The sequence below is a fragment of the Platalea leucorodia genome (assembly GCF_965183815.1).
Source record: "Platalea leucorodia genome assembly, chromosome: 13".
NCBI lineage: Eukaryota > Metazoa > Chordata > Aves > Pelecaniformes > Threskiornithidae > Platalea > Platalea leucorodia.
Genome location: NC_138835.1, coordinates 16,089,595 through 16,117,515, shown reverse-complemented (window position 1 = coordinate 16,117,515; position 27,921 = coordinate 16,089,595). Strand labels below are relative to the sequence as shown.

The window sequence follows — 27,921 nt, the reverse complement described above, 5'->3', positions numbered from 1 at the left end:
AACATCGCTGTCCCCGCACAGATTCTAGTCAAACCGTCACATAAACAGACCTTTTCGTAATAAAATTTATTATTTAAATAAATTCAAATCATTTTTACAATTATGGCTTAAATATCAAAAAAGGAATGTTGAGGTTCATTCTTATAAACGGTAGAAGCAGGTAAAAATATTTGTATCCAAAACATCGTTTGAGGTTTGCTGCAAGTCACAGACATACAAAAGATAAAAACCTGCCACGTTTAAAGTTCCTTAATTTACACTTCATGACACTTAACATTTCATTTCTATTTTAAAAAAACCCAACAATTTATTGCAGTAAATTGATTGTCCTACACAGATCTGTCCAAATCCTCAAAAACAGTCCCGTGGGCTTCTCCTTTAGGCAGCTGGAGCCAAGGAGAGGGTTCCCAGTTCTGACCATTTCCCCGCCAGCGCGAGCAGGACGCAGGGCGATGCCTGCGACCGCAGGGACCGTCGCCAGCTGACGCCGGCCAACGTGTTCCCGTTGCTCAACTTGGGCTCAAGCTCTAGCTAGTGCCGAGGAAATTAAATTATCCTGTTGGATGAACCAACATTTGTGTCCTGCAATGATGTTCTGTTGTCTGTCGGCCGCGGAAAACGTAGAGCCTGCGATCGGACAGATACCCTGTGCACCATGCTGCCACTGGTTTCCTACTGGAATGACCAAAGGTTTGGTGGTTTTGTTTAAGTATTTTAAGAATATGTGCTTGAACACAAAATTCTTTCGAAAGTAAATTCAAAGCTCTGTGTGCAAACAAAGCCGGACTACTTTGAACTTGTTTCTCTATTAATGTCTATGATTCTGTCTATCCAGGAACATGAGGACAAGAACACGATATTCAGCTGTCGCTAACAGTCTATTAAAAGTTTGATTAATTGCACTTTCTGCTATCCCTGACTATTGCAGCTGCGTGACCAACTCTACCGGTACCTGCTCACAGCCCAGAGGCCGCGGGCGTCCAGCCTGGCTGTTACTGCTGCCTGCGTGGTCTAGGGCAGCATTTTCTAAACACCAGTTACAAAATGCATCTTCAGAGGAAAAAAAAGAAAACGTATATTGTCTTGCAACACAGAGGTGACCAAGCCAAAGCATTTCAGTCCAGGCTTTACCCTCCGAGGAGCCGCAGTAAACATTTTTCCCCACTGCGGGCAAAGGGAGATGCTTTGTGAGGTCTCTTTCTTGGTCTGTACAAACACGCGGCCAAATCCCACACACGAGCACTGGACTAAGCCACGACACGTGGGGTGAGTCTCCTCATTTGTGTTACACGTAACGAAATAACCAGCAAAAAAACCAGGGGAGAAACTCTTCACTGACATTAAATCATGAAAATGAGACCCACTGGTTCTAAAGGGACCGAGATGACTTTGTCAGAACGACGCTGGCACCATGCTAAAGTATTTATCCCCACAACGCCAGCACCTTTTGCAATTCTGCACATCATCTTGGAGATACACAATCGCATTTCAGTAGTCCGCAAAAATGATTCCCACACAAGCTTATTTTGGAATTGCAATAATATTTGCAAAATCAGGCTGGCGCAGAATCTTTTAAGATCCCAGCCGGGATGACTTCAAAGAGGAATGATGAACTTTTTACATCTTACCAGCTTTTATCGGGCGTCTTTGGAAGCAGCAGGAGGTACTTCCTACGGGCTTTTGTGCCCCAGGGAATCGCCAGCCCTACGCCCGTTACTATGCTTCAGTAAGACAAGAGCAAGCCTGGGTGGTCTCTAGCGTACGGATCAAACCCACCAAATGCAGAAGTGCAGGAAGGTAGTTTAAAATAAGGAAGAGAACAACAAAATTTCTCCATAGGTTCTTGAGTCAAGTCTAACGGAGAGTCAGGAGAAGAAACACAGCATTAAATAAGGACTTTTCCAGACACAACGCTTTCTTATTGCACATTCCTCCCCACTGGGAAAGCCATGCTGCATTTTCAGTTGCAAACACGGGACAAAATCCAGCCCTGCCACAGCGCTGGGAAGTCACGGGGACCCCTCACGCCAAGGACTCGTGTCCCAGCACAGTATCGACTTGGCGCAAAACCACCGCGGTTGCATCTTGGCTCCATCCCACGTGAACACCTAGAGGCGGCCGAGCCGGTGCTCTTGGCGAGAGCTGAGGCAGGCACTTCATACATTCAGAATTGAAATAAGATAAAAGACACCCCTCCCTCAAAACCATCGCGCTTCAACAAGCAGCTCCGCGATTCAGCAGAGAGCACCACTTCGCCGCTAGACATCTGTGTCAGCCATACGTCACCGGGCGAAAGCAGCCTTCTCTCGTGAACCACAGCTTCCAGTTCACAGCAGTTTGGCTACTTAAAATAAAAAAAATACATTATACACATATATGCTGTGCTATGTTTATCAAATTTCCATTACCGCTCTTAAAAACTCAGGCCATAAGACTGAAATAAATTCACAGAGTTAAAAGTTAATAAATTAGAAGCAGCTTTAAAAAAGGGTGGGGTACGAAAGGGGGGCTTTTACAGGAGGAGATTTCAAATAAAACTCAGAACAGTTTAAAATACGCTTACAAATTCCAGCGTTGCCTGGTAGAAGTGGTCCTTGCTTTTCATTAGCTTTACACTGGTGAGGACAACCTCCTTTGTACAAAGAATAAGCGTGTCTATTTACAAAATCAACTTGGCCTTGGCTCTGTGGTATGTACACGCTCAGAGAACAGCGTTTTGGCTTAGACAATGAGTGGTATGTGGTTCTCTCTTTGCTTTCTTCCTTCACTTAAAAAACCCAAAACAACAAAAAAAGCCAAAACAAACAAACAAACAAATTGGTTTTCTGCTTTGAGAAGTGAGAAGCCTTAAAAATTCCCTGGCCTTGGTTTTAAAATGAGTGCTAGCACTCAGAAGCTTTGGTCCTCTATGGCAAACGGCAGCTTGCCGCGCGGCTCTGCTGCGTGCGATCGTTCCGCCCTCGAGGAATGGACTGAGTCTTTGGTCCCTAGCGCGCAGCTGCACCGGCAGTTAGGATGGAGGCTCCGCTGAGCATCTTACAGTTAAAAAAATAGCATCATCATCATCAATCAAGTCACACCCATGCATTTCCGATGCTTTTTGGTTTGCTAGAGCTGAAAGTTCCCGTCCAAAGTCGCACTGATTAAAAACCCCAAGATGCCAAAGCACGCGCTGAAGCTGAGCTGTCACCGTGCAGGGGAAGATCCCGGCTCTCCCACTGCATTTGGCTCCTCGGGTCATTAAATAATGGAAAGATCGCGTCCTTCCCAAGGCACACGTTAACGCGGTTCAAGGTAGAGAGGGATGAGCTCATCGAGGTCCGACCCATCCTCATCGGCGGATGGCTGGAATCTTCCTGACAGAAATCTCCTGGGCCGTAGTATAGCAGTTGCGCTGCCTGTAATGCTGAAGCAGCCTCCTCCACAAAGGGTTGCACTCCAGGAGGTACCGGTTCCCTGTTGGCACAGGGATGGGGGCAGCGGGTTAGTGGCCAGAAGGGGCTCGGACGATACCCTCACAAACTCTTGTCTAACATTTCTAGCCTAAGGGTGCTGAATAACTTGCACGGACATTTCCTTTAGCCAGCGCTCTGTGAAATCCCAGCTCCCTTTTCAGTGCTGTCACGTCTGCGAGCAGCTTCCCTACACATCGCAGCCTACGCCTGCGTGATCAGGAGGAAAATAAGCAGCCAAATTCTGTTAGGAGAGAGCTCTAGCGTGCAAGTGACGGAAACAACGTGGTCCGAACCAGAGGGTGAGAAAAACTAATTATACATGCTGCGTACGAGCCGCGCACGATCTCTGCTTTGCATGGGTTGCCCAGATAGCCCAGTTTCAAAACCACAGACAATCTAAAGGGCAGAAGAATAACGCAAGACCATTGTCTGTGCTAGTTTGGATCTCCACCCCTTTATCCGAGCATCCTGCTCCCCTGCAGGCCTGCGCATGCTCCCAGGAGACCCACCTAAAATGCAGAGTCCTTCCTGAGCTCGCGTGATGCCGACATTGACCTGGTTTGGGTCGGTAACAAACCCCAGGTACTTCTTCTGCCAGCTCTTCGTGGGCTTCGTATCAATCTGCGATCGGGAGCAGGAGCGTACAGTCGACAGGATCACGTATCTCCACTCACTTCCTAGAAAGCAGAATTGGAGCAGATCGTTTTAGGGGGAAGCATCTGGCCACCCCTCCACCCCACAGGACCCTCATTTCTCTACAGCAAGACCCACAAAACTGCAGCCACCGTTCGGGTTTCTCCAGCTCTGGAGGCCATCGGACTCCTGGTCATGGCTCTCCAAAGAGCACGTGTTACGGCAGTTCTTTAACACCCCCTCCAGACATCCTCCACCTTCCTATCTTCAGCAGTCTCACCCCGCCTGCGCGCTCCAGAGGTTTCCAAAGGATTGATTATAATCACAAATCGCCCAGAAATCTGGCCCCGGGATGCTTCCTCCACGGCTGAAATGGCCCCGGTGTAGGATTTGCTCAAAGACCGTCTGTGAGAAGTTGCTTCGGTCCTCGGGAAGGCAGGAGAGAAGAGAACCAGCCCTCCCCTCTCCTGCCAGCCTCACCTTGGCTCTTCATGATGGTGCAGACGGTCACTCCACGGACGCCCTCCCTCAGGAGGCTCTTGCTGATCTCGGACACCTGGGCGCTGTAGGGGCTCAGGATGGCGATGCTCTCCGGCTGGATGGTGCCATCTAGTGTCAGCTGCTTCGCCATCCTCACCTGGGGAGACCAGGGTCCTGCTCACCTGGGAGCCACGGCCAGAGGGAACCAGCCCTCCCGCACCCCGTCCCCAGGGCAGCGATGTGCTGCTCCCCCTGCTCTGGGTCACGCTTCCCTACAGCCACCTCTGGCCAGGGGCATCGTGGCGTGCTCCAGATCCGAGAAGATGCCTGGCAGATACCGCACCCCGCTGATCTTTATCCTATATCGCTACTCATCGTCCCTCCATGATCCCCAGGGTCGCCCAGCACAACGCCCTCCCTGTTTGCACCTCCAGCAATTCCCCAGGACCCTCCTCACCGCCTGCACCGCTTCCTCTGGGTTAGCTTTGGAGTTCTCGTTTCCTTCCTCAGTAGAAATCATGAGGGTCTGCTCCTTCCCCTCCACGTGCCCGAAGATGATGGGGCAGCAGCTGTTATCTTTGTGGTAGAAGACACTGGGTTGACGAAAAAGCTGGGGGCACGTTTGCAGCCGCATTTCATAAAACTCCTGGGATGGGAACTCGCAAATGCCTTTGTGCTGGCGGAGAAAAGGGGAGAAACGCAGATGAACAAAAACCAAGGACCTTCTCAACCTGCAGCATGTTTTTGGGCAGGCTTCACCTGCAACGCCACCGTGCTATAGCTGGCACTGGGTGAGCGCATTACTCATTACTCTAGGACGGGAAAGCACTAGTGGAAAAATCTGTTTCCCAGCGGCTTGAGGCAAGCCCCGACAGCAGCATTTTCTGTGATGGAGAAAAGACAATCCACTTGAGGAAGGCCTCACCATGCGGTACTGCGTATCCAGCATCCACGCCTGATTCCGGTAGCGCTCAAAAAGAGATGTCTCCATGCCAAGACTCTTACAGAAGTCATTGCTGACCACAGGCCGCAGCTGTTTGTGATCCCCAAGCAAAACAACCTGGAACGAAGAGTGGACACCTCAGCTAGGAGGGTGGTGGCACTGGTGAAGGCAATCAGCTCTTTGAAAGGCTATCTGCACACAGACATTTGTTGCTCCTTATTTATGTTATGGTTACAGCAACCTCAATCAAGGACCACGTTGGGCACTATATAAAGATCCCGACCCAGATAACGTGGAGCCTTTTTCCCATCTGATAGGAGAAAGACATCGTGTAGTAAGTCTACTGAGATCTGCTCTGTGCTTCTTGTCACGTTACTACTTTGTACCTGGGTCACCACGTTTTTTTGGGGGCAGGGAGACCCACCCCATAAAGAAGCACCAAAAACCCAGCCACGCCACCACTTGTTTGCTCTTGCAGAAAGCCAAGAGCAAGTTTAGAGGAGACAGTACGGGTGTAACTGTCGGGAGGCAGAGCGCTGAGCGGATACACACAGCAGAGAGGCGAGCAGATGCAATAGTTCACCACAGCTTTCGGGCCTACAGCAGGTCTTACGACTCTGCTTTATGTGATACGAACAGATAACGCACAGCTCACGCATCTCATGAGATTACTTACGTACTGCCTGTACCTCTCTGTGGCTCAAGATTTTAGTTATAGTTAGTAGAGTTATACCTCAAAGGAAACAACTCCCTGAAGGCTGAAACATTGATACACCACCGTAGATACTACCAGGAACAACCTTAAAACCTGGTAAAACTTGGAAGAGCAGTGTGGTAAGGGGTGGAAGACATGCAGAGGTTTGAGAGCCCTGAGCAGCTGTCCTCGAGGCGCATTTTTGGAAGGGACTCACCTTCTCAGCACGGTGGTGGCTGACCAAGGGGATGAGGGTCTCGGGCTCCGTGGACATGGCACACTCATCAACGATGACTTGCTTGACATTGAGCTGCTCCAGGGAGGGGGAAGAGGCAGTGGAGCACGTGCACAGGATGACATCGTGGCGGACCAGTTCATAGGCACGAGCAGCTGACAACTGATTTTTGTAGCTGGTGGTTGATGCAGAAGACACCAGGTTATGCATAAGGGAAACATCTCCGGGTTCCTCAGCAGGAACCAGGCAGAAGCTATGCTTCCCCAAATTGTTATGGCTCTCTCTCCCTCCCCAGGATGAGCCGGTGTTCCCAGAAAAGGGCTCTGGATGGACACTATAGGAAATGTACTTTGTCCTGAACAAAACAGGGCAGGGGCTCGGGTCAATGCAAATGTCACACACACATAATATGACTTTTGGTCCAGACGGACAACAGCACCAGAGCAGAAGCGATGCTGAGGCTCTGCACTGTACCACTAACCCCGAGCTAATCGCTTGTTGTCATCATTCCAAACAGGCAGCTTATTAACCTGTCTTGATAGCTTCACCTAGTCCCTTGGCTTGCATGAGCCAGGACAAATCCGCTGACTTTCTACCAGTTTGGGTCTGCTGCGACCTAGCAAGAACAGCGCAAACCTCTTCTCGCAGGGGGAGGAGATGGCTGCTCTCTGCTCCTTCGGGCAGAGGTGGCACACGGCCAAAGTCAGCCGTCTCTCCCCAGGGCCTCTTTCTACTCACTGCTTTGTTTCTTCTTCTGTTATCTGCTCTCGCCTCTTCATCCGAGTGTCAAAGTTACAGATCTCCTTCCAGAAAGGGTTGGGCGGCCGCCGGATGCGGTGGTGCAGGATTATTTCGCTGAATAAAGAGTCAATATATAAATATTTTCCACAAACACAGACCCAAGCGCTCTCTTCTACAGCGAGACATACCACACCTGTCTATGTGGAGAACCATATTAGCTAAAGAAGTCACAGCCAGACTTTTCCACCTTTATAGACCTAACACTTAGTTCACCCTCGAGGACACAAAATAAAACTGCTTTTCTTTAGCGGTTGCAAGCAGGAACGAAGTCGGAGACTTTTAGAGCTGTTCAAAAGCTCTAAAACATCTGGGATGTTTTCAACAGCCTGGGTTTCCTGACTAGGTGCTACACGAGACTACACACCTTCACTTGAAAAAATTAAGTACAAAGCAGGTAGCGGAGTGGAAACCGCATTCGCTCTGGCTTGTTCAGCTTTACCGGTGCAGAAAACATCGCTCGCCAGCACTCTAAGGGCTTGCGGGGCCACACGGTCCTACCTGAGCTCATGCTTTGGTTTTGCATCCCGCAAGGCCTTGCGGGAGATGTGCCGGTTGCTCCCCGGGTATGGGTATTCTATCGTCTCAATGGCCTCCCCGTAAACCCTCAGCGGTTTCGGGTTCTTCATCTTCAGCAGCATCTCTGGGGAAGGAGAACAGGTCTGCTCAGGCAGCACCAGGCACCAGCGATGCTGAGAAAGCTCACGGCCTGCGAGGTGCCCAGCGTTTGCCGTGCACTCGCCTCTTCTCCCCACCCCTCGCTCATCAACCCCACCTTTACCGGTCCTTGCCCTGCAGTGAGGGGTCTCCCGTAAGGACCAGCCCCGCTTTACGCGCCTCCTGTCTCCCAGCCTCCCGCTCGCGGCCACGCGTTCCCCCTCCCACCAGTACGAGCTGCTTCAGGGGCTTAAAACCAATACTTACCAGCAACAACATCAACAGACTTGTTGGACGGACCACAGTACAAGATGCACTTTCTCTTCTTGGACTTTTCTTCTTCAGAGGATGGTGTTTGCTCCTTCTCGATGCTCTCCTCATTCAGCTTATGGAACCAGTAGACAATGTGAGTTCCAACAACCGTTTTCCCTGTGCCTAGAAAAGCAAGGAGGTTGCTGAGAACACTTTAACCATGACACCCATGCTCTAGATCAGCATCCGGATGATCAGCCATGAAATAAAGTCAAGAACCGAGGGGACTGCGTTGAACAGCTGTGGGTGATGCCAACCCACGCTACCTTCTCCTGTCTCACCGAGGGTCCTATGGAAAGGCTGCCCAGGGCAGTGGTTGAGTCCCCACCCCTGGAGGTATTTAAAAGCCGGGTAGATGCGGCACTTCGGGACATGGTTTAGCGATGGACTTGGTAGTGTTAGGTTAACGGTTGGACTCCATGATCTTAAGGGTCTTTTCTAACCTAAATGGTTCTCTGATTCTATGAAAGCAACAGATTAGCTCTAACGTGCCCTTCAAAACAAAGCAGGCAGGTACTCGTGCCGGCCCCCAGCCTCACCTGGTGGGCCTTGGATGAGCGTGAAGGATTTTCTCAGTGCATTTAGAATAGCCTGGTTCTGACTCTGGTTGAGGTTCCTGTGGCTGCCAGGGAGATCAAAGGATTTTTGCTGCAGGATTCTGGACGTTGTCACTGTTGCACAAAGAGCCAAGAAAACAAGTTTAAAGAAGGTTACTGAAGACAGCACACAAGCGATTCGACAGGAGGATGCAGCAGGTACCAAGCAATCGTGGCCCATTTACAAGACCACCTAAAAGTAATCCCGGTCCCGTACCAAGATATTCTGCCCATGAGCCTTCTCTGTGAGGCCTGGGGATTAAAACATCACCCGTGCCACTCGCCAGCAGGGCATCCCATATTACCTTCACTCTGCCAGGCTAGCAGCCCCCATCTTCCCCTTGGCAGGGGAACCTCCCGGTCTGGGACCGTAACCCCTACGGCGAGGACCCACGGAAGCTGCTAGGGCACCTGCCTGGCCAGAAGCAAGTAGCCACAAGGTAAGAAAGGTGAATATTTGCACCTACCTTTTTTAGGAGGTTCATGGCCGAGGGCAATGCTTTTAGCAAGCTCGGAGGCATGCTTGAGCCTCCAAATCGCCTTTTCTTTCCGTCTGACAGACAGGGAAAAATAAGAATGAATGGAACGTAGCATAAAATAGTGAAAATTGTAATACAGCTTTGTACGACTGTCTTGTTTATTCTTTCTTTCTGCTTTGGCGTTGCATTAAATCCTTCCACAAAGAACTTAAACGAAAACAACTCTTATTCTGCTCTTTTGCATCTGGGACTATTTCTGAACTGCCTGAAGAGCTGAGCCTGCAAAGACATTGAGAGCAAGGAGCACAACTTCTGCCCCAACTCCATTTTATTATGGCCCACTCCATTTTCTTTGATTAGCTTCCAATTTTTTCCTAAAAATCACGATACAAAAGGAAGCACTTTCCCCTCTCTCCCCATTCTCAAGGCCAACCAGAAGAGCAAAGGGCCATCTGGAGACCAGATCTGAGAAATGCTGCCACCCCCACCAAACACTGACAGGCCAACAGCATGGACGGTTGGAGCTGGGCAAAGACAGGTTTTTCAGGGGATCAGCCACACCAGCAAGCAAACCCCGTTTGGGTGCAGCAAAGGAGTCCCATCGGACGCCGTTGCTCTGCATGGACAGGTCAACCAGAGCACGACCGCTAAGCACACTTACATGTCTGGCAGCATCTTTGGTATGAGCTCCACCGTGAACCTGGCAGAGGCCTGTGAGATTTCCATGGGGATGTTCTCCATAGACATATAGTGGATGTAAAAGTTCACGGTGTGCTGGCTAGTCCTGTCTGACTTCTCATCGTCGCCGAACTCTTCAGTGACCCCGTGAGCCACCCAGGTGTAGGTATCTGGATCAACCACAAGTTTGTTTTCTGACCTCTCCTTGTTAAGAAAAGTCAGATCCTGGAGGCCTTGGCTAAGGCATTCCTCATCGCTTTGAAGGTTCCCAAGCTTCAGCCCGCCTAAGCGAATGCACAAGTAACAGTGGTTGAAGTCCACTTCGATGCAGCACTCCTTCACAACATCTTTCTTTAGGTGGATACTCCCTTGCAGCTGTCCTTTGCTTGTCCTTTGCTTTGCCCAGGTGATTTCAACATCATGGAGGACAATCGAGTCGTTTTCGGCCACCGCACACAAAGCGGACTCCATGGCGCTCATCGGCATCCATACCTTGTTATACTCCGCTGGGCTCTTGTACTTGTCTTTGGATGGCAGGGTGGCATAGGCAGAGAAGCAATCAATAGGCTTTTCCGTGTGCTGCAGGCAGATGTCGAAACCCGGCGTCACGCACCACAGCTGCACGAAGGGCACCAGGAAGCCCCGGTAGACATCCGTGGTGAGCTGGAACTGCAGCGTGTCGCCGACGGTCAGGTCCAGGGAGAGCTCCATGTAGTGCGAGCACTGGCTCTTCCTTACACAGCCCACGCGCCGCTGGTACGGCTCCTTGCTCTTCTGAAGGAGGGAGGCTGCGGTCTCAAACTCCTCCCTCCTGATGGCTGCAAGCACGTCTTGCCAAGTCTGGGTGCTGAAGAGGGCGATGCTGCGGTCGTGGAGAGGTCCTGCCTGCAGATTGTGCTCCTTCATCGTCTCCACAGAGTACATCCTCCTCTTCCACATCAGCCTGATGCTGTTCTGCTGCTGGATGAACATGGGCTGCTCCATCAGCTGAAGAGACCTGTAGTAAATTACCTGGGGATCCAGAAGACTCTCTTTGTTCAGTGGAAACAGGGCTTTAAAGTACTTGTTCGACCCTTCGATATCCACTACGAAGGCGACCTTCTGCAGGACTTGGCTCTTCAGCTGGGTGGCCATCTGCAGGCTGCGGGCTCTCTTCTCGTACATCACCCCCTGGGAATTCTTCCTGTTGAAGTCAAGACAGAGAAATTCAATGTTGTCCGAAGAATAGACGATGGGCTTCTTGCGGAGCACGGAATGAAGGTGCCGCTGGACCACGATATCCATGTACCGGCGGATGGGAGAGGAAGCCCAGGTGTACGAGTCAACGTGCAGGGAGTAATGGCCCGCTTTCGACTGGACAGTGGAGTTGGAGCGACTGAAATAGGAGCGGCCGAGCAGCCTCCTGAACTCCAGGGCCACGGGGGCCAGCTTCGGGTGGATGTCATCGGTAACGACGAGGTCTAGCATCTTTTGGAAGTCACGGGCATTAGCGGCTGACTGCACGTGCTCCCAGATGGGGGCCAGGAGGCTGAACTCCACATTTTTAGAGGAGTCTTGGCCAGGAGGCACCTCTCCCAAGTGGTGTGAGAGATGGATGGACAAAGGAAGGATGTGGCTGTACTTGTTTTTCATGAGTAATAACTGTTGAAGACTTGGCTCACACTGACACCGGAGAGGAGTGACATTTCTGGTCTCCTCCTGGTTGGTGAGGAACTCGGCCACGAAACTGTTGAACATGATCATTAACTCCTCTATCATCTGATGGGACCCCCTGTTACCTGGGGAGCTTTCCTCATCCAGCTGGTCATAGAAACAGTCCTCCTGCAGCCGAAACTTCCGATGGATCCTGGAGAAGTGATAAGCCACAGCTATGCAGTCCTCCAGGGTATTGAAACGAAGGGCCCCTGCCGCTCCCCTGTAGTGGTCCTTAATGCAGAGCTCTGCCTCTTCATAGGACAGCTGCCTGTCCGAGCGGATCACAGAGATGGCGAAGCCTCCCTTTAACATCTCATCAGTCCCCTTTTCTACGCTGACAAACAAGGAGATCACTCGGCGATCTTTCTGCGGCAGGAGGCTGCAGACATCTTGGCTAATGTGGGGTGGGAACATGCACAGTGGCTCCTGGTTGGGAGCGTAGTAGGTGACACCCCGCTTCTTTGCTTCCAGGTCCAAGGCGCTGCCTTTGGGAATGATGCCAGCCACGTCTGCAATGTGGATCCCAATCTCATAGAGATGCCCAAGATCCCTAACGCTGACAGCGTCGTCCAAATCCCTGGCACCCTGGGGGTCGACAGTGAAGGTCAGGTAACTCCGACAGTCCTTCAGCTTTTCCTCGGTGAGGTTTAGTTTGCTGCTGGAGGTGTATTTGGCTGACTCCTTGGTGACAGCAGCTGGGTATTTCTTCTCCAAACCATACTCCAAGTCAAGGATCTTTAAGCCTTCTTCCAAAGTCAACGCTGCACGCAGAATCTCCGTTATTATTCCCAAAGGATAGTAAAACCCTTCCCGCCAGCAGATAACCTGGACGCAGAAGAACTGGCATCTCCTCGTCTCCTGGCTGATCTTCTCGCAGCTGACCACTCTGTACTTCCCATGGACAAGCCTGCGGATAGGAATGACATTGGGTTTCTCTTTCAGCCCTGGGACAAATATTTTGGTGACAGTGGGATCGATGGGTATCATCACCCGGGGATCAAATTCGTCCATCATGCAGATGAAGGTCCGTTCTCTCTCCGCGCGCTTTAAGATGCCCACCACCTTTCCCTGAGGGCGGTGGCTGCCGCTGTCGGCTGTGCTGCTCTGCAGGATTTCCACGAGCACCTCGTCCCCAGTGAAGGCCGTCCCACAGTTAACTCTGCCTTTGATCTGAATGGTCATCGCAGGGGAGTCGTTGAGGGTGATGGCAGAAGCTCTGTCGAACCCTTCTTTGATCAGCTCGCACCTCTTGTACATTTGGGGGTGCATGTGCAGATACTCCTGCATCATCTGAGAAGAGAAGCTGACGTATTCCTGCCTGCCTTTCCGCAGGTTTGAAGCCTCAGACTTCACGTTCAGCAGCCCTTCTTCAGACACGGTCACCAGCATGTTCTTGCTCTCATCTAAGAGCTCCTGCAGGATGGGATCATCAGGATTCATGCTCTCGGCCTCAGAGCTCCAGGAATCCGTGTCGCTGTCCTCCTCGTCCCCCTCTGGGCTCCGCCTGCTCCAGCTCTCCTTGTCACACGCAGCCTGTTTGATCTGGGCCATCGTCAGGTTCTCTGGGAAGACGCTCCCCTTCTCGATGCACTGCTGGATGAAGTGCTTCCATATCTTGCTGCACTGGCCGTGGGAGCACAAGGCCACGGCATCCCCCACCGCAACAACCAGTGACTGAGCCCGGGTCATGATGGTGTTGAGCACTCTGGCTTCGTTGAAGAACTCGAGGTGGTGGGAGACTGAGAGGCGCAGGCTCTCGCTGGTGTGGACCGTGCTGATGATGATGACCCGGAACTCCCGCCCTGCACCGCGGGGGACAAAGGAGAAGTCACTCACGGGAATCCAACGGGGAAGACCCTGCCTGGCTGCTGCCCTGCGCTCTGCCCATCTACGCTGCGTGACGTGGCCGTGGGCTGATGTAACCGCGCTTGGCTGAGTCACGGGAGTGACCTGATGCAACTAAAGCAGCTCTTGGGGATCGTGAGGGCCTCCAGGCATGAAGCAGGATGGACACCACGAGGCCACCACCACCCACGCACCAGGGAGGGAAGGGCAGCGTGGAGACGCGAGAAAGGCAGGGCACTGGACCAGTGCAGCCACGAGCACCCGTGGAGCAGCCCCGCGTGCTCAGTGCCAGCGGCAGCCCCCGCCAGCCACTCCTGGCAAACACAGGTAGAGTTTTCTGCGAATCCCAAACTCCTCGGGGAACCGAGGGTCTTGCAGGAACAAGAGCAGCGACTGTTCGCAAGAACCCCTCTCCCCTCGAGGAGAGCTCTGCTCGCTGATCGCACGACAAATGACGAACAGCAAGAAGCACCCTGCTGATTTCAGAGCTGAGAAGAGACTGCAAAGAAAGGGTGTGGAGATCAGAAACACACCCCAGGGGTCAGTTATTCTCACCATGAAGAGTCCCAGCTACACAATAAAAAAAAAGTAATAAAAACACAGATGAGTCATAAACTAAGTCCTTGAGGACAAAACCAGCCCCGTGCCTCTCTCGTCATCCAGAGCAGCAGGCTCCTCCTTTAGTGAGCCGTTCTGCGATTTTTACTGCGACTGGTACCCACAGGCCATCCTGGTTTCAATTCCCTTCTATTCCTAGCCTCCCCTGCCGGTACTTGGGGCTTCACAAGATTCACACACGCTCAAGTCCCTGGGGTTGCACTTACAGGGTTTTCACCCTCCTACGAAGCAACGTCCATATACATGAAACGAGTTGACAGCTGGGTGCAGATTTAATTCAGTGTGAAATCTTATTCACTAAGGAAAGGACAAAAATCAAAGAATTACCAACCAGAAGGGGATGGAAATCAGCCAAAGGATTTCCAGGCACTCCCTCCTAATCAGCGCTACGTGGGCTGCGGCTGCTCGCTGCAGCGGTGGCAGAACCAAGGGAAGGCCAGGGAGCTCTGCCTAACAGCACCGCATGCACCCTCCCAGAGAGGTATTTTGCCATGAGATCAAGCGGTGTTTTGCATTTTAGCATGGAGGACAACGTCAAGATGCCACAAAGACCTCTGCTAACGACCCAGCCTCTCTTCCTCCTGCTCATTACACGGTGGCTGTAGCTGCGGTAGACTCGCCTGTCCACCAACATGACTGCCAAAGTTCTCCCTAGCACACAGAAGACCTCAAAACGCAGCCAGGCATGACTAACTATTGCACAAGACACCAACCTGGCAAGTTTTCATAGTTTTCTACCACCACATCTTGTAGCTGCTTCTTTCTCAGCTCTTGTCTTGTTGCAGAAACCTGGCAAGAAAGCAAGAGGCACAACTGAACACAGTTTCAGCTCGGAAACACCCCCCAGCCAACACCAAGGGCCCCGAGAAAGTTACTCAACAGCAATCACAGGTCCTGGGCTGACTTCAGCCAGTGCTCCCAGTCTGCCCCATTGGTAACCTGCCTAGAGGATGCTGAAAGAAATCTTCAACTAAACCATCCCACCATGAGGCATCTCTGCTCCGACCACCCATGACGTACTACCCAAGTGGAGAGCACCTCAAAAAACCACTGGTGGCATGCAAGATGCCAGATTCCCTATTTCTGTTAGCACAAGAGACATGAATAGAGTCCAGCATTTATTAGGGAGCATTCAGAGAGCGGTCAGCAGTGCATGCACATGCCCTTCAGGTGGGGAACACGTGGTTCTCTTACATACCTGCATCCCATGGGAGACCACACAGATCCTCTTCAGATCTCGGGCACCCCACTCATCTGGCCACCTCTGATAGATCTCCTTCACTTTCTCAATCACTTGTATTATCTCGGAGGCGTTGTGCCAAGAAATCATGGACATATCCCTTTCAGCCACGCCAGACACGTGGCAGAACATGAGTGGGTAGATTTCGGGATGGGGTGGGATGTTCCCGCTGGCTTGGATAGTATTGCCGATGTAGAAGTGCTTGGAGACAAACTCAATTATGCCTGCAGTGGATCGATAATTCTCATTGAAGATGATCCTGCTCTTCTTGGCCACGTCATGCCTCTCTTTCTGGTAAAACTGAAAGAGTCGGTTTAACAGGGTGTGATCAGCAGATTGTCCATCCCCAACACAGAACAGCTTGGGGGTTATTTGCATGTGGTCCCCAGCAAGGACAATCCGGGTCTTAAAAGTGGCGTAGGAGAGTGGAACCAAAGCTTCGCACTCCAGCATCTGAGCAGCCTCGTCAATCATGATGTGGGTGAAGTAGCCTGGGGCAACCTTCAAGTTCTTGGATAACATGGAGGTGGTGATAATGATGTGGTGCTTGTCGATCTCCGCCTGCGTGGGGTGCCGGAAGGAGCGCTGGTCTGGCGAGAGGCAGCAGTACATCTGAGTGATGGGGTCCGTCATGCTGATGGGACGGTCAGTGGATATAATCCTCAAGGGAACAGCCCACGGATGCCCGCTGGTCACGTAGTTATGGAAATACTCTCGGATGTAGATGTCAGCAGCGCTGGAGGGGAACAAAAGGGGAAATTACCAAGGAAGCGTAAGTGCTGTTCCCAATGCTGTGACCATCACCCCAACGCCCTATCTGATCATTCACCAACACGCACGCAAAGTCTCCCCCAGCTTTGGCTGACAACGTGCTCATCACAGGAGATAGTCACACATGCGCAAAGACGCCGGTGTTGACGCAGCCACCAGTTCTGAGCCTATTTTGAGAGTACGGTTTAAAATAGGACTGGATGCTCGAGACCAGGGCATCTCTCAATGCTCATATGGAGAAATGCAATGTGCCCAACAAAATCCGTGGCCCTGCTTCTCTCTAGGGCCAAGTCACACAGACGCGACCCAGCCCACCGCTCCTCCGACAGTTCACCGTCCCCAGCCCGGGCGGGTGATACAGGATCTGCAGAGGAGGCTTCAGTGCAACCAGCCAGCCTGAAACAGGCTAAGATTAGCAGTCACCCATCTATTATACATTAAAAACTAAGGCAGTAACAGCCTGCAGGATTGGATGTGGACACTCTTTTCAGTGTAACTGCTCTAATTTTAACAATCTTGGCCTCGTTTCTCTGAAGGCAGATTCAACGGCAGCCAGACCAGATCTGCATTTCCTCTTTCCCAAACTCTCCCTGGAAAAGTAAAAAAAAAAATTGGCGTGTGCACAGAGCACAATAGTCTTCAAGGGCAAGTAGAGCGTAATATTATCCCAGCAAGGTCAGGCAACGGCTTTCTACTTCTTCCAGGACGCAGTAAAGGCTAGAAAGAACTGCATCTCCAACCCCATCCCCATTGTATAATGAGGCAGGAATATGCTGCCTCTTCCACAAAGACTTCCACCCGTGCCAGGCTTCTTCCTAGCAGGAAGCGCAGCAGTGGTTCAAGACATATTAAATAAAAATGAATTTATTTAAACAAGTAATTGAAATGCATACTAAGAAAAGGGCAGCTCAGCTCCATCTCGTGCACCCTGGCTCCCGCTCACCCCACCAGGCGAGCGATGGGCCAGCGCAGGGACTCAGCCCGCGCCTCTGGTTGCCTCTTCCCTCACCCCCTGCTAACCTGTTAGTGTGAGTGCAGATCAGCACCCGCGTGTTGGGCTGCCTGAGGATCTCCATGGTGGCCATGGCCAAGGTGAACGTCTTCCCTGTGCCGAAAGGCCCGTAGATGAGCAGAGGTGGGACCTGCCGGCTGCTGGTTGCCTGACCCGTGATGAAGGAGATGGCTAGTTTCTGCTTGCTGTTCCCTTTCTGTGGTGACCCAAGAGAGTAGGGGATAGAGCAACTGGCAACATCTGGCAGGACCAGCTTCTCATCCAACAGGCAGTCCACAGCCTGGTGCCACTGCCGGAACAGCAGCTGGTCGATTTGGAACTGGATCTCCACCTTGTGGGAGGTGTTTGGCTCAAAGTTCAGCTCTGAGCAGCATCTCTTTGGTATCTGTAGCCAGATGGTCTTCTCCGTGGTTGCTTTATGCTCCACACTAACCTCGTAAACCCGACGGTCTACAGGTGGGTCAAGCGCCAGGAAAGCCGTGGGCACAGACCGGCTCAGCAGATACCCCTCGTCTGTGTCCGGTGAGAGGTTATAAGGGGTAGGCACTTCAGCAAACAGCTCACCAGAGTGGGCAAACTTCATCCCCATGGACAGGCTTTGCAGCATGGGGGTCAGCGAGATGACGACCCGCAGGTTGAGTCTGAAAGGAGGAAACACCCGAATGAACAGCAGAGAACTGGCCCATCGGTGCATCGGCAACCGCCCTCCCCGCTGCAGAGCGGGGATTGCCACCGACACCCAGAGAGGGTCCGCCAGCCCCCGCAGCACACAGAGGCGGAAGCCGTGCTTCTGACTAATCCACGGCCGCAGGACAAGACCCAGCCCCGTTCCCTCCTATCACCACCCAGCAAGCCATCTTTCTTGGCAGGTTTCCATTTTTCTGGGAGGGCTCCCCAGGACCCAACCCAGAAGAGATGGAGACTTCAATAGCAGCACGGCCCCGAGGGCAGGGTTAGCAACGGGCCTGTGATCCATAGCGAGGAGGAACCCCTCTGGGTCCACGCCTGGCACTTACTTGGCAATCAAAGCCTGTTCGGCTTCTTCCTCGCGGAAGAGGAAGCTGTGCATCCTCTCACGATAGTTCAGACGGGTGATGGGAACGGTCGCACCACCCTCGTGTTGGTAGTCCAGCGCAAGAGCAGGAGGTTTGTACTTGGCCAGCAGATCCACATCTTCGCCAGTCCTTGGCACGCTGGGAACGATGATCCGGTTACCTCTATCCCATCGCACGAAGTCGACAAGGTGGCTGCTCTCCCTACTGCCGGGGACGTGCTGGGGGGTCTCCCGCCGGCCCACCTTCACCTTGATCTTCTGTATGAGGACGGGGCGTTTGCCGAAGTCGAACACCACCCACTGCTCGAAGACGCCCAGCGTGCAGCACTCCATGCCGACCTCCACCAGCGCGGTGGCTGGGGAGGAAGGCAGGGTGGCCACGTGCTCCCCCCGAAGGTAGTGGAGGTCCCGGGAAAGCCCATTCCCCGAGAGGTAGAAGTTGACTCCAGGTTCCCGCTTCAGTAGCGCCACGTGCTGCAGAGGCATCTGCCGGTTGAGGAGAAGACAGGGGCACGGTGAGGGCAGCCCATGGGAAGAGCCCAGCGGCCGATGAGGTCCTCCCAACAGCATTTCCTCCCAAAAGCTGCTGCAGGAACCAAACGCCATGCTGGACCTACGGCGCACTTGAAATTCTCCTTAAAGGAGCTTATTCCTCACGCAACCCCACAGCAATTATTTTAAGGTCTTAAAGAACCTCAGGTTTCAGATTTATAGCAATTGAGCCAGTCTGCTGTAAATGGGAAATCTCCTATGTTGGAGAGGACAATTAGACCCAGCCTCTTGCCCCCAACACCCACGAAATCCTGGGCAGGAAAGCACCTGAGTCTCGTTATTTGGGGTGATACGTGGGAGGCGCTGAGAGCAGCCGGGCCCACCCCAGCCCCACCGCAGGAGACGAGACAGGAGACACGGCGGCTGCACCCCGCATGCAGGGCCCCAGCTCAGGCACCGCCTGAGCCTGAGCTGCTCCCAAATACCCAACACGCGTCCTCGTTCAGACGTCCCCAAATCCCTCTGCTCCTGCCCCTTACAGAAATAATAATTAAAAAACCCAAACAAAAAGCCCCAAAGGACTGCGCACAGCCGCAGGCGCTGCCAGCGGCTCGCGGCCTCCCGCTGCGCAGAGCTGGGCTTACCTGGGAGTGGACCCTGAACTTCCACCGGTATTTCATCCTCCTGTCCTCCGACTGCACGTGCAGGGGCTGCTGACACACAACTCTGACGCCCTCGACGTGCTCAGCCATCTGTGGGGGAGGCACGAGAGGAGCGGGACTGAAGGCGACACCCCAGGGACACACTGCAGAGCCCTCCGCGGGGCCATCTCCGTCCTCTGCCTTTACGCTACATCCCCCCGAGAGGGGACCGTCAGTGAATCCTCACGCTCAGTCCTCACCCGCCGCTGCTCAGCATCCCCACGCAGCAGCCTTGGGAAACCAAAGGACCCACGGCAGAGCAGTGCGGCCGGGTAGCCCGAGCAGGCTCTTGGGTTGCCGTCTCGAAAGGGGTGAAGGAGGGGGATGCAACATCCCTTTCTGCATCACCAGCAGAAAGGTGAGCGGTGGGCTCCGTTCCCAAGCTCTTACACAAGAGGCTTCTCGCGACGCGCCGGACCAACGCGCTCCCACCCCGCCGCCCGCGACTCACAATCAACACCTCGTTGGAGCACGTCCGATACTCGGCAATGAGCCGGTCCTGGTAGGACAAGAGCCCTTCCTTCAGCGCTTGCTTCTTTTTCTTCACGGCAACCTTCACCCTCTGGATCCACTCCTGCAGCTCCTCGGGAGAATGAGCCTTGGTGCAGCTGTTCCCCATTTCGCACACGTCCGCCCTGTTGGGAGAGAGGTGTCCCTGGTGGCACGGGGGTCCACAGGGAGCCGGCAGCTGCCTGCTGCCCCTGCCCTCTTCCCCGCTGCACCGGCTGGATGCCTCACCTGCTGCACAGCGAGAACTTGGTCAGCCCGAGCGGCGGCGCGCGGTGGACCCACTGCACAGAGGTGTCGGCCGAGAGCATCTGCATGTGCTCAATGGAGGAGCAGTGGCTCTCGAAGCTCTCCTGCGAGCTGAAGGTCACCAGGCAGACCCGGCAGTAGAAGTGCACCGGTGCAGGCGCCGCCGGCTCGCCGTTGGTTCTGCAGGTCCCCGCAGCCAGCAGCAGGTCAGAGCGAACCAAGCTGTGCTCCCTCTCGGCCTCCCAGACGGCCATCTCCACGTCGCTGTGCGCGTACTGGCAGCGCTGCGGGGTGTGCTTGCAGGGCTGGCCCCTGGAGACGAACCTGCAGTAGCTGAGGCTCGGCATGAACTCGGGGCAGGGCCGGATGGCGGTGTACTGCTGCTTCCTCCGGCTGTCCGACACCACGTGCACCAGGAGGGGGTCCCAGGTCCGGTGGGACTCGCAGAGCCGCCCCTGGCCGCCCGCCGAGATGCGCTGGGGGCAGCCAAAGAAGCAACGTTTGCAGATCTCCTGGAACTGCCCCCCGAACTCGCTGGCGATCTCGCCAGCGACGCTGGCTGCGGCATGGGGGGCGGCAGCGGGGTGACCCCCCAGCTGCGCCTGCAGCACCGCCGCCTTCAGCTGGCGCCGGTCCAGCTGCTGCTCCCTCTCAAAGTTCCAGACCATGGCCTCCTCCGGGCTCCAGGCGAAGGTGCACTGGCTCCTGTGCTTGCTGCAGCCCAGCCCCACCACATAGTACCTGCAGACGGCGTAGCGGGCCGGGTTGGGGAAGCCAGGCCGCCTGAACACCTTCCTCCAGGCCGTGCTCCGGCGGCTGCGGCAGCGGGCCAGGAGGATCTCGTACATGCACTTGTGCTCCACCTCTCGCAGGTGGTAGGTGATCTCGTTCGCCTTCACGCTGCACTTGGAGCAGACCAGGCGCAGCTCCAGCTGCTGCTGGAGGCTGCCCAGCGGCACCGCCGGGCCGTTCGCCGTCGGCATCCTCGGCGGTGGCTTGAGCGGAGCAAAATTAACGGCGGGAAGTTCCTACAAGGCGATGCCAGGGGGAAGAGGCGCCATGGAGCGGCCGGGTCCTAGCTCACTACGTACCTGCCAGCCATTGGTGCGAGTTCACAAAGCCTGACAAAGAAACGAGGAAGAAGCGACTTAGCAGGAAACATCGGTCGGTCCCTGGCTGGGTGTACGCCGAGGCACCGGCACAGCCCGGCCCCACTCGCCAGCCAGCAGCCTGGAGCCTCACCCAGCACCCAAACCCACCAGACACCCTCGCCCTTGGGGTCTGCCCCCACCCGCTCGCCCACCTCTGTTCACCTGCCAGCCCAGGTCCCAGGGGACCGGGTCCTGCAGGGACCAGGCTGCCGAGCGGCGAGGGCTCCCGGCAGGGCTCAGCTCAGTCCCCATCGGCATTTACCGCCCAACGCCGGAGAGCCGGCTGCAGCGGAGGCTGCCCCGGAGGGCCCAGCGCGGTCCCCACAGCAGCCACCGACCTCCTCCCGGCCCGTGCCCGGACGATCCGACTTCCTCTTCCCGCTGCCGGCGCCTCCCCCGCCTCGGTTTGCTCCTGCCAACTTTCTCTTTCTTTTTCCTGCTCTCTCCCCTGGCTCTGGTGGGGCAGCCCCACCGCCGCCCCACGCCAAGCGGGAGAAACCCGGCTCCAACCCCCCAGCCCATCTCCCCGCCGTGGCACGAAAGATTAACTGGAATTAATTAACAAAGCAACCGCCCTCTTTGCTCCTCAGATGCAGCACCCAAGGCCGGGAGATGGGCATGTTGGAACAGGGCCCTGCCAGCATCTCCTCCGGCCGACAGCTCGGTAAACATCCGGCTGGGAGAGCTCTCGCTCGGTGGTGAGGAAGGTGACTCACGGCTCCCTGCCCTCCCCGGCCACCGGCTCCGGCATTTGCCAGCAGTTTCCTGGGTAACCAGAGGCCAGGAGCATCCCTAGGAATGATGCTGCAGGGTTTCTTGGCTGGGCTACGCGGCTCGGGGCGAAGGGAGCACGCCGGGCTGGCTCTGCGGGCAGGGTGCGCTGCCAAGCAAAGCCGCCAGCCTCGTGCCGAGCACCCGCCTCGGGCTCCCGACCCGCAGCCACGAAGGACCGGCGCTCCAGCGATACAGGGGAAGAGCAGTATTTACGGCTGCAGTCCGGCAGACAACGGAACAGGGAGGCAAACTTTGTGCTGCTTCTGCAGAAATACTTTTCACTTTTAATTAAGACTCCTTTCCCCACCTCTGGGATAAATGGGGTGCTGGGGGAGGCGGGCAGGGGGGTGCTGAAGCTGCTGCTCCGGCTGAAGCTCCAGGCAGCAAACACCGAGCCGGGATTGCAGGGGGGAAGCAGCCGGAGCATCACCGCCCTCCCAGCTCACCCTTAGCGAGCTCCTCGCATCCCAGCCCAGTGCCACAGCACCCACCCGCTGCCGAGCCAGGAAGAAATCACCTAATCCTACTTCTCTGCCGTGCATCAGGTTGGACACGCGCTCGGTGGATAAACACCAGCCCTGTTTATCTCTCAAGGTCTGGCAGCGAGCCTGGCGCCGGGCAGAACTGCTAGTTTCTGTTTCGGTAAGCTGCGAGACTCGGCGGCGGGGTCCCATGGCAGCGCTGGCTCTTCCTCCGCCATGATTCGGGTCACTGTGCCACGCCGTCGGCTCTCCGCACCGAGCGCCAAATCACCCCGACTCATCTCTGTGCCTTCATTTCCAAACCTTTACTTGCAGCCCTCCCGTGCAGGCTGGCAGCCCTTACTTAAAGCATGAATTATAGCCCTGCCACGGCTCTGCCTGGCCTCTTATCTATAAATCGTCCAAACCTACAGCATCTGCTGGGACCACCGCGGCCCTGCTCAGGCAGCGTCACCCACAAGCTGCGTCCTGCGGGTACCCGGCCCGAAGCCCCAGCAGAGCGGCTGGACGCAACCGCAGCACAAGTGCTGAGGAAGAGCATCCCTGAGCCGGAGCGGGGCTGGGGCCAGCGGAGAGGCAGGGCATCCCCACCCTCTGACTGTAACAAGGTCATGGTCATCGGAAGAAAAACATTTCTGCAGCCCAGCTGCTGCACAGGGTTCAACAGCTCTTTCTTTGCTCTGGTTCTACCACAAAAAAACCCCTGGGGCCGCAGCAGAGGTTTTGATGCTACCTGACTGCCGACTGATGCAGAGAAAATGCTTTGCGCTGAAATGAAATAACTTGGGAAACAATAAAAATATGGGAGAGCACCTATAAACAATAAAAAGGCGGGGGGGGAGCGGGACGCTGTGTCTCCTGCCCAAGGGATGCTCCGCTGATCCCAGCGAGGCAAGGGAGGCCACGCAGCGCTGGCAGGGGGCTGCAGACCCCGCGCCCAGGGGCGGCTCCCGCCAGACCCCCCCGGGTCGTTAACACCTGCAAAACCCCCGGCGGCTGGGAACCGAGGCAGCGGCTTGGGGAGACCCGCGCTGCCCCGAGCGCGGCTCCGCGGGACCCCGTGCCGGGCTGCAGGAGGGGAAACCCCTGCGCTTTTAGGGGAGCAAATATCCCTCTTGTGCCAGCCTGGGGAGACGGCTTGTCCTTGCCCAAAGCGCGATGCCAAGAGGGAGCCTTCGCACTCGGCTTCACCTGGGAGGTAGCTCCAGCTGGAGCTAAGCCGGACCCCAGGGCAGAGGCACGTGCGCCGGCTGCCGCAGGCTCAGCTTGCCGCGGTAACTCCGCGCAGGGTCCGGCAAGGAGGAGGCTGGCAGCAGGCAGGGCAGCAGGCAGGGCAGCAGGCAGGGCAGCAGGCAGGGCAGCAGGCAGGGCAGCAGAGGGACCCCAGGTCACGCTTGGCCTCCGAGAGCCTTGCAGCTCCTTTGGAGCTGGTGGGGGTGAGCAGCACGCTCCTGGTGGAACCGGGGCTTATTTTGGGGCTAACATCTGCGGCTTTGGGAACGCTTCGGTTTCCCTCCCATAGCAGCTTCACCTTCCTTCCCCTGGAAGCCTCCTCCTCAGGACGAGCCCTCCTCGGAAGGTCCGGGATTTATGCGACATCTGTGCAATGCTGTCACTGGTGAAAACTCCAAAATACCTCAGTAACACACGCGAGAGAGGATGAAATCGGATCGCTGGCACGCGGCTCCACGGAGCGGGAGCCGAGCTTCCCGGGCCCGGCACATCCGCAGCCGCAGAGCCCAGAGGACGCGCGGTCCTGCAGCAGCAACGACGCCGTCCTGCTCGGTTAAACACTTTAAGAACTACCTATAAAAACCATACAGGACAGCCGGGCTGTTACTGGTATTCGTGCCTAGGCAGGACATCCCAGTTTGAAAAAGCTAAGAGGGAATATTCCACCTTTAAAGGGTCAATTCCCCTGCTGTTTATTTTTTTAAGAAAGCCTTTGACTTTGAGCAAGCTGCCCGAACAGGCTCCGGCCTGGAGGGGGGAGGGAAGAGGAAGGGGAAGCGCAAACCCATCAAAGTCTGCGCAGCACCGGCACCGAATTAAAGCCTTTTTCTCTCTACAACCATCCCATACCAGCAAAGGAAGGGAAAAAAGGAAAAAGCTACAGGAGCTTTTGCAGTCCAAGGCCAGGCGGAAGAAAGATGCGGGGCACAAGGAAGCTTGTGGAGGAAGTTATCTTATGCACCATACGATAGCTGTCCTGCTGATAACAGAACTCTGATGTCAACAGGGCAAAATTCAAGTGCCTGAAAGAAGGTGGGAGCTGATCAAGAGCGGTATTTACCAGCAAGCCACAGACCACAACCTGCAAGCTGAATTTTGTACGTTTTAAGAAAAACAACCTTCTTTGCGCTGGTCCTGAGAAGCCCAGCCTGGCGCTGAGGGCCACTTGCACCCCGCTGCCGGGCGAAACGAGTCGCTCTCGCAGGCGGAGCGCCCGGTTTACTGCGTGCCCAGCCCCGCACCCGCTCGCGGCCCCGTCGGGGCAAGTATCTGCCTCTCTCCCCGTAGCACGTACCCGCAGCAGGGACCGGCACGGGGACACGCGCACCCGCCGCCCAGCACCGGTCCAGCCTCGCCGCAAACCACACCGAACCAAACCACGCCACCGCCTCGCTCACGGCATCTCCTCCGTGCTCGGGAGGACGCTTTGGGTCAGGGCTGGGCCGCGCCACGTCCGAGCGTCGTCCCCTGGTGCACGCCTCGCGGGGCTGCGCCCACGCCAGGGAAAACCACGTTTCCCTGGAAATGGCGAGTCGAAGCACGGCCCCGGCACAGAAACGCTCATCGCGCCTCCGTGGCCGAGTCCTGCTGCTCCGCACCCCTCTGCCATCCCGGCCCACCGGGAGGAAGGCGGCCTTTTTGTCAGCTCTCGCCTCGATTAATTATTGACAGGAGATGAGGCAACACGCTGCGCTGGAGCGAGCCAAGTGCCCCTCGCTCGGAGCACGCGAGGTGGGTCAGAGCGCGGGACAGCCCCTGTGGGGATGGGGACCAGCGGCCCAGCGGCACGCCCGGGGGACCGCGGCCCCGCGCCCCGGTTGTCGGTCCCGGCCGAGCGCCGGCCCCGGGCACCCCGGGGGTTTTTCCTCTCGGCTGCGAGCGCTGGGAGCAGCGGTGCGAGCCCAGCGCGGTCCCCCAGCACCCTGCGAGCGACCGGCGCGGCCGGGCTGGATGGAGGGCTGTGGCACTGGTGGAAGGGGAGTTTCACCCCCGATGCCACCCTGTCGCCTGCAGCCGCTTTTCCTCCTGGCTGCACCGGAGCCGCGGCCCCTTCCTTCCTGGGCAAAAACCAACCTCAGAAGTTCCCGGGGCCCCTCTTTTCCCCAGCCCTTTTCAACAAACCGCCCCGCTCCGCATCCCGCCCGGAGAGCTGGCGCAGCCCTGCCCGCCCGCCCGCGGCGAAGCGGCGCCCGCGGCCCCGGCCCCGGCCTCACCCGACCGGGAAAAGTTCACCGGCGGCTCCCCGCCCGCGCCCCCGCAGCTCGGAAGCGGCGGCAGAGGGGGGGGAGCCGCCGGGGATCGCTCCCCGCAGCCGGCACCGCGCGTCCCCGCCAGCCCGGGGCTTCGCTCCCCAAAACCCGCATCCCGCGGGGGCTCCGGTGCGGGCAGGGATGCTGCGAGCCGCGGCGGGGGGCTGAGCGGGACCAGCACCCCAAAACACGCTGCAGGGCTACGGGGAGCCCCCCGAGCCCTGCAGCACCCCCGACCCTGCAGCACCCCGGGGCGCTCCGCAGCCCCCCCCGCCCTTGCAGCCCCCCCCCGCTCCGCTCTCACCGCTGCCGGGGGGGACCCGCGGACCCCTCTCTGTCGCCGGTTTCGTTTCTGGGGCCTCCCCGCATTCAAACCGGGGCCGGACTTCGCGGAAATTGCATCACGGCGGCCGGCCCCGCCCCGCCCCGCCCGCCGGCACCGGGGGGAGCCGGCACCGGGGGGGCGGGGGGGAAGAGGAGCCGGCACCGTGGGGAGCCGGCACCGGGCGGGGGGGGGAGCCGGCACCGGGGCGGGGGGGAGAGGAGCCGGCACCGGGGGGGGGGGGGGGGGGGGGGAGAGGAGCCGGCACCGTGGGGAGCCGGCACCGGGCGGGGGGGGGAGCCGGCAGCGCTGCGAGCCCCGGCCCCGGGGGTACCCGGTCCCGGCCCCCCGCTGCCGCCCGCCTCCCGGGGCCGCCGGCCGCTGCTCACCCGCGCAGGGTCGGGGCTCTCCCGCACTCAGCCTCGGTGCAGCGCCCGCGGAGCGGCGGTACCGGGAATATTCGGCAGCAGCGGCCCCCAGCCCGGCGGCTCCTGCTTAAAAAGGGCTCCCAGGAGGGGCGAAGCGCGCCGGTTTCCTTTCCGCTCATCAGCATCACTTTCGTTTTCCATGCCTGCCCCTGCCCGCCGAGGTGCACCCAGCTGCAGAAAGTTCAACCTCGAGCCAAAACAACCCAAAACCCAACACCAAACAAATCCACCCCCAGCAGCAGCGAGCGGAGTCTCGTCTGCAGCGGGCTCGGCGCAGGGCGGCAGCACCCACGGCCTGGGTGGCGAGAGCCCGCACCCTGGTCATGCCACCGCACAAGCGCCGTCGCCTGATGCTCGGCACCGGGGACGTGAGGGGTCCTCGGCACCGGGGACGTGAGGGGTCCTCGGCCCCCCAGCGCTGCCCCTTCCCCGCTCGCCGAGCCGGACCCACTGCGCAGCCCCAGCAGCCTTCCCCTGCGCGGTTTGGTGCTGCTGCAAATTTGAGGGTGGTGCACACAGATAACCGGCAAGCGCGGCAGCCCCGCTAAACACCGCAGCCCGAGAACTCCCCCAAAACACACAGAGCCAAGCAAAAGGCCAAAGGCCCCTCCGGGGGTTCCTCCAGCCCCCCCAGCCCCCCAGGAGCAGGCCACAGCCGGGAGGCCGCGGCAGCGCATCGTCTCACCAACCCCGCCGCGAGGCTTCAGAAAGCACCGACCTGCAGAGCGGATGCTGCGCTCGACACAGCGACGGGGCCGGGCTCCAGCCTTCCCACCTAATAAAATTATCTTCGTGCCAGCGGCCAGCTGCAAGCCCTGGAAAGCAACCAGGCAAAACTACCAGACCTCCAACTACGAGGGACCGTAAGAGATCGCAGGCACCGGAGGCAAAGTTTCCCTGCTGACAGCAGGGTTGTTAAAGCCCTCTGTCGAGGGATGGGTGCGTCGTGCTTGGTGACACCGGGCAGACGCCCTGACACAAAGCCAGCGTCAGCAGGGGAAATAAAAGCTCGCCCTCGAAACGAGCAGGAGGAGGAAATGCCGAGGCGCCGGAGGCAGCCCGCGGGGCACGCCGGCGGCGGGAGCAGGGGAGAAAGGAGGGGCAGGGAGCGGTTTCTGGCATGTTTGTCAACACCAAA

At 56.6% G+C, this 27,921-nt stretch overlaps 1 protein-coding gene across 3 annotated transcripts; it reads right to left on the bottom strand.

Annotated features, from left to right (window-relative positions):
- Window positions 1-78: 78 nt before the first annotated feature.
- Window positions 79-27,560, bottom strand: HELZ2 (helicase with zinc finger 2). Of its 3 annotated transcripts, none has more exons than XM_082326103.1 (20): window positions 27,502-27,560; window positions 20,127-21,265; window positions 19,840-20,023; window positions 19,332-19,439; window positions 18,158-18,681; window positions 17,150-17,782; window positions 15,317-16,094; window positions 14,832-14,907; window positions 9,944-13,457; window positions 9,271-9,356; window positions 8,747-8,878; window positions 8,163-8,330; window positions 7,740-7,881; window positions 7,179-7,295; window positions 6,423-6,615; window positions 5,494-5,628; window positions 5,026-5,244; window positions 4,569-4,725; window positions 3,965-4,132; window positions 79-3,456 (listed from the first exon to the last, which is right to left on the bottom strand). In XM_082326103.1, the coding sequence occupies exons 2-20, from the start codon at window positions 21,125-21,127 to the stop codon at window positions 3,332-3,334; spliced, it is 8,460 nt and encodes a 2,819-aa protein (XP_082182229.1). In that variant the 5' UTR covers window positions 21,128-21,265; window positions 27,502-27,560; the 3' UTR covers window positions 79-3,331. The 3 variants fall into 3 exon arrangements, with proteins under 3 accessions (XP_082182229.1, XP_082182227.1, XP_082182228.1); XM_082326101.1 differs by lacking the exon at window positions 27,502-27,560 and adding an exon at window positions 26,338-26,412; XM_082326102.1 differs by lacking the exon at window positions 27,502-27,560 and adding an exon at window positions 21,448-21,466.
- Window positions 27,561-27,921: the final 361 nt, after the last annotated feature.

What these genes read in the sequence shown, in the direction of transcription:
- HELZ2 (XM_082326103.1), bottom strand. Translation starts at nt 21,127, where the DNA reads ATGCCGACGGCGAACGGCCCGGCGGTGCCGCTGGGCAGCCTCCAGCAG. An exon ending in GAACAGGCTTTGATTGCCAA is followed by an intron (nt 17,783 to 18,157) that starts GTAAGTGCCAGG and finishes TCCTCCTTTCAG; the next exon opens with ACTCAACCTGCGGGTCGTCA. An exon ending in AAACCAAAGCATGAGCTCAG is followed by an intron (nt 7,296 to 7,739) that starts GTAGGACCGTGT and finishes CTCTTTATTCAG; the next exon opens with CGAAATAATCCTGCACCACC.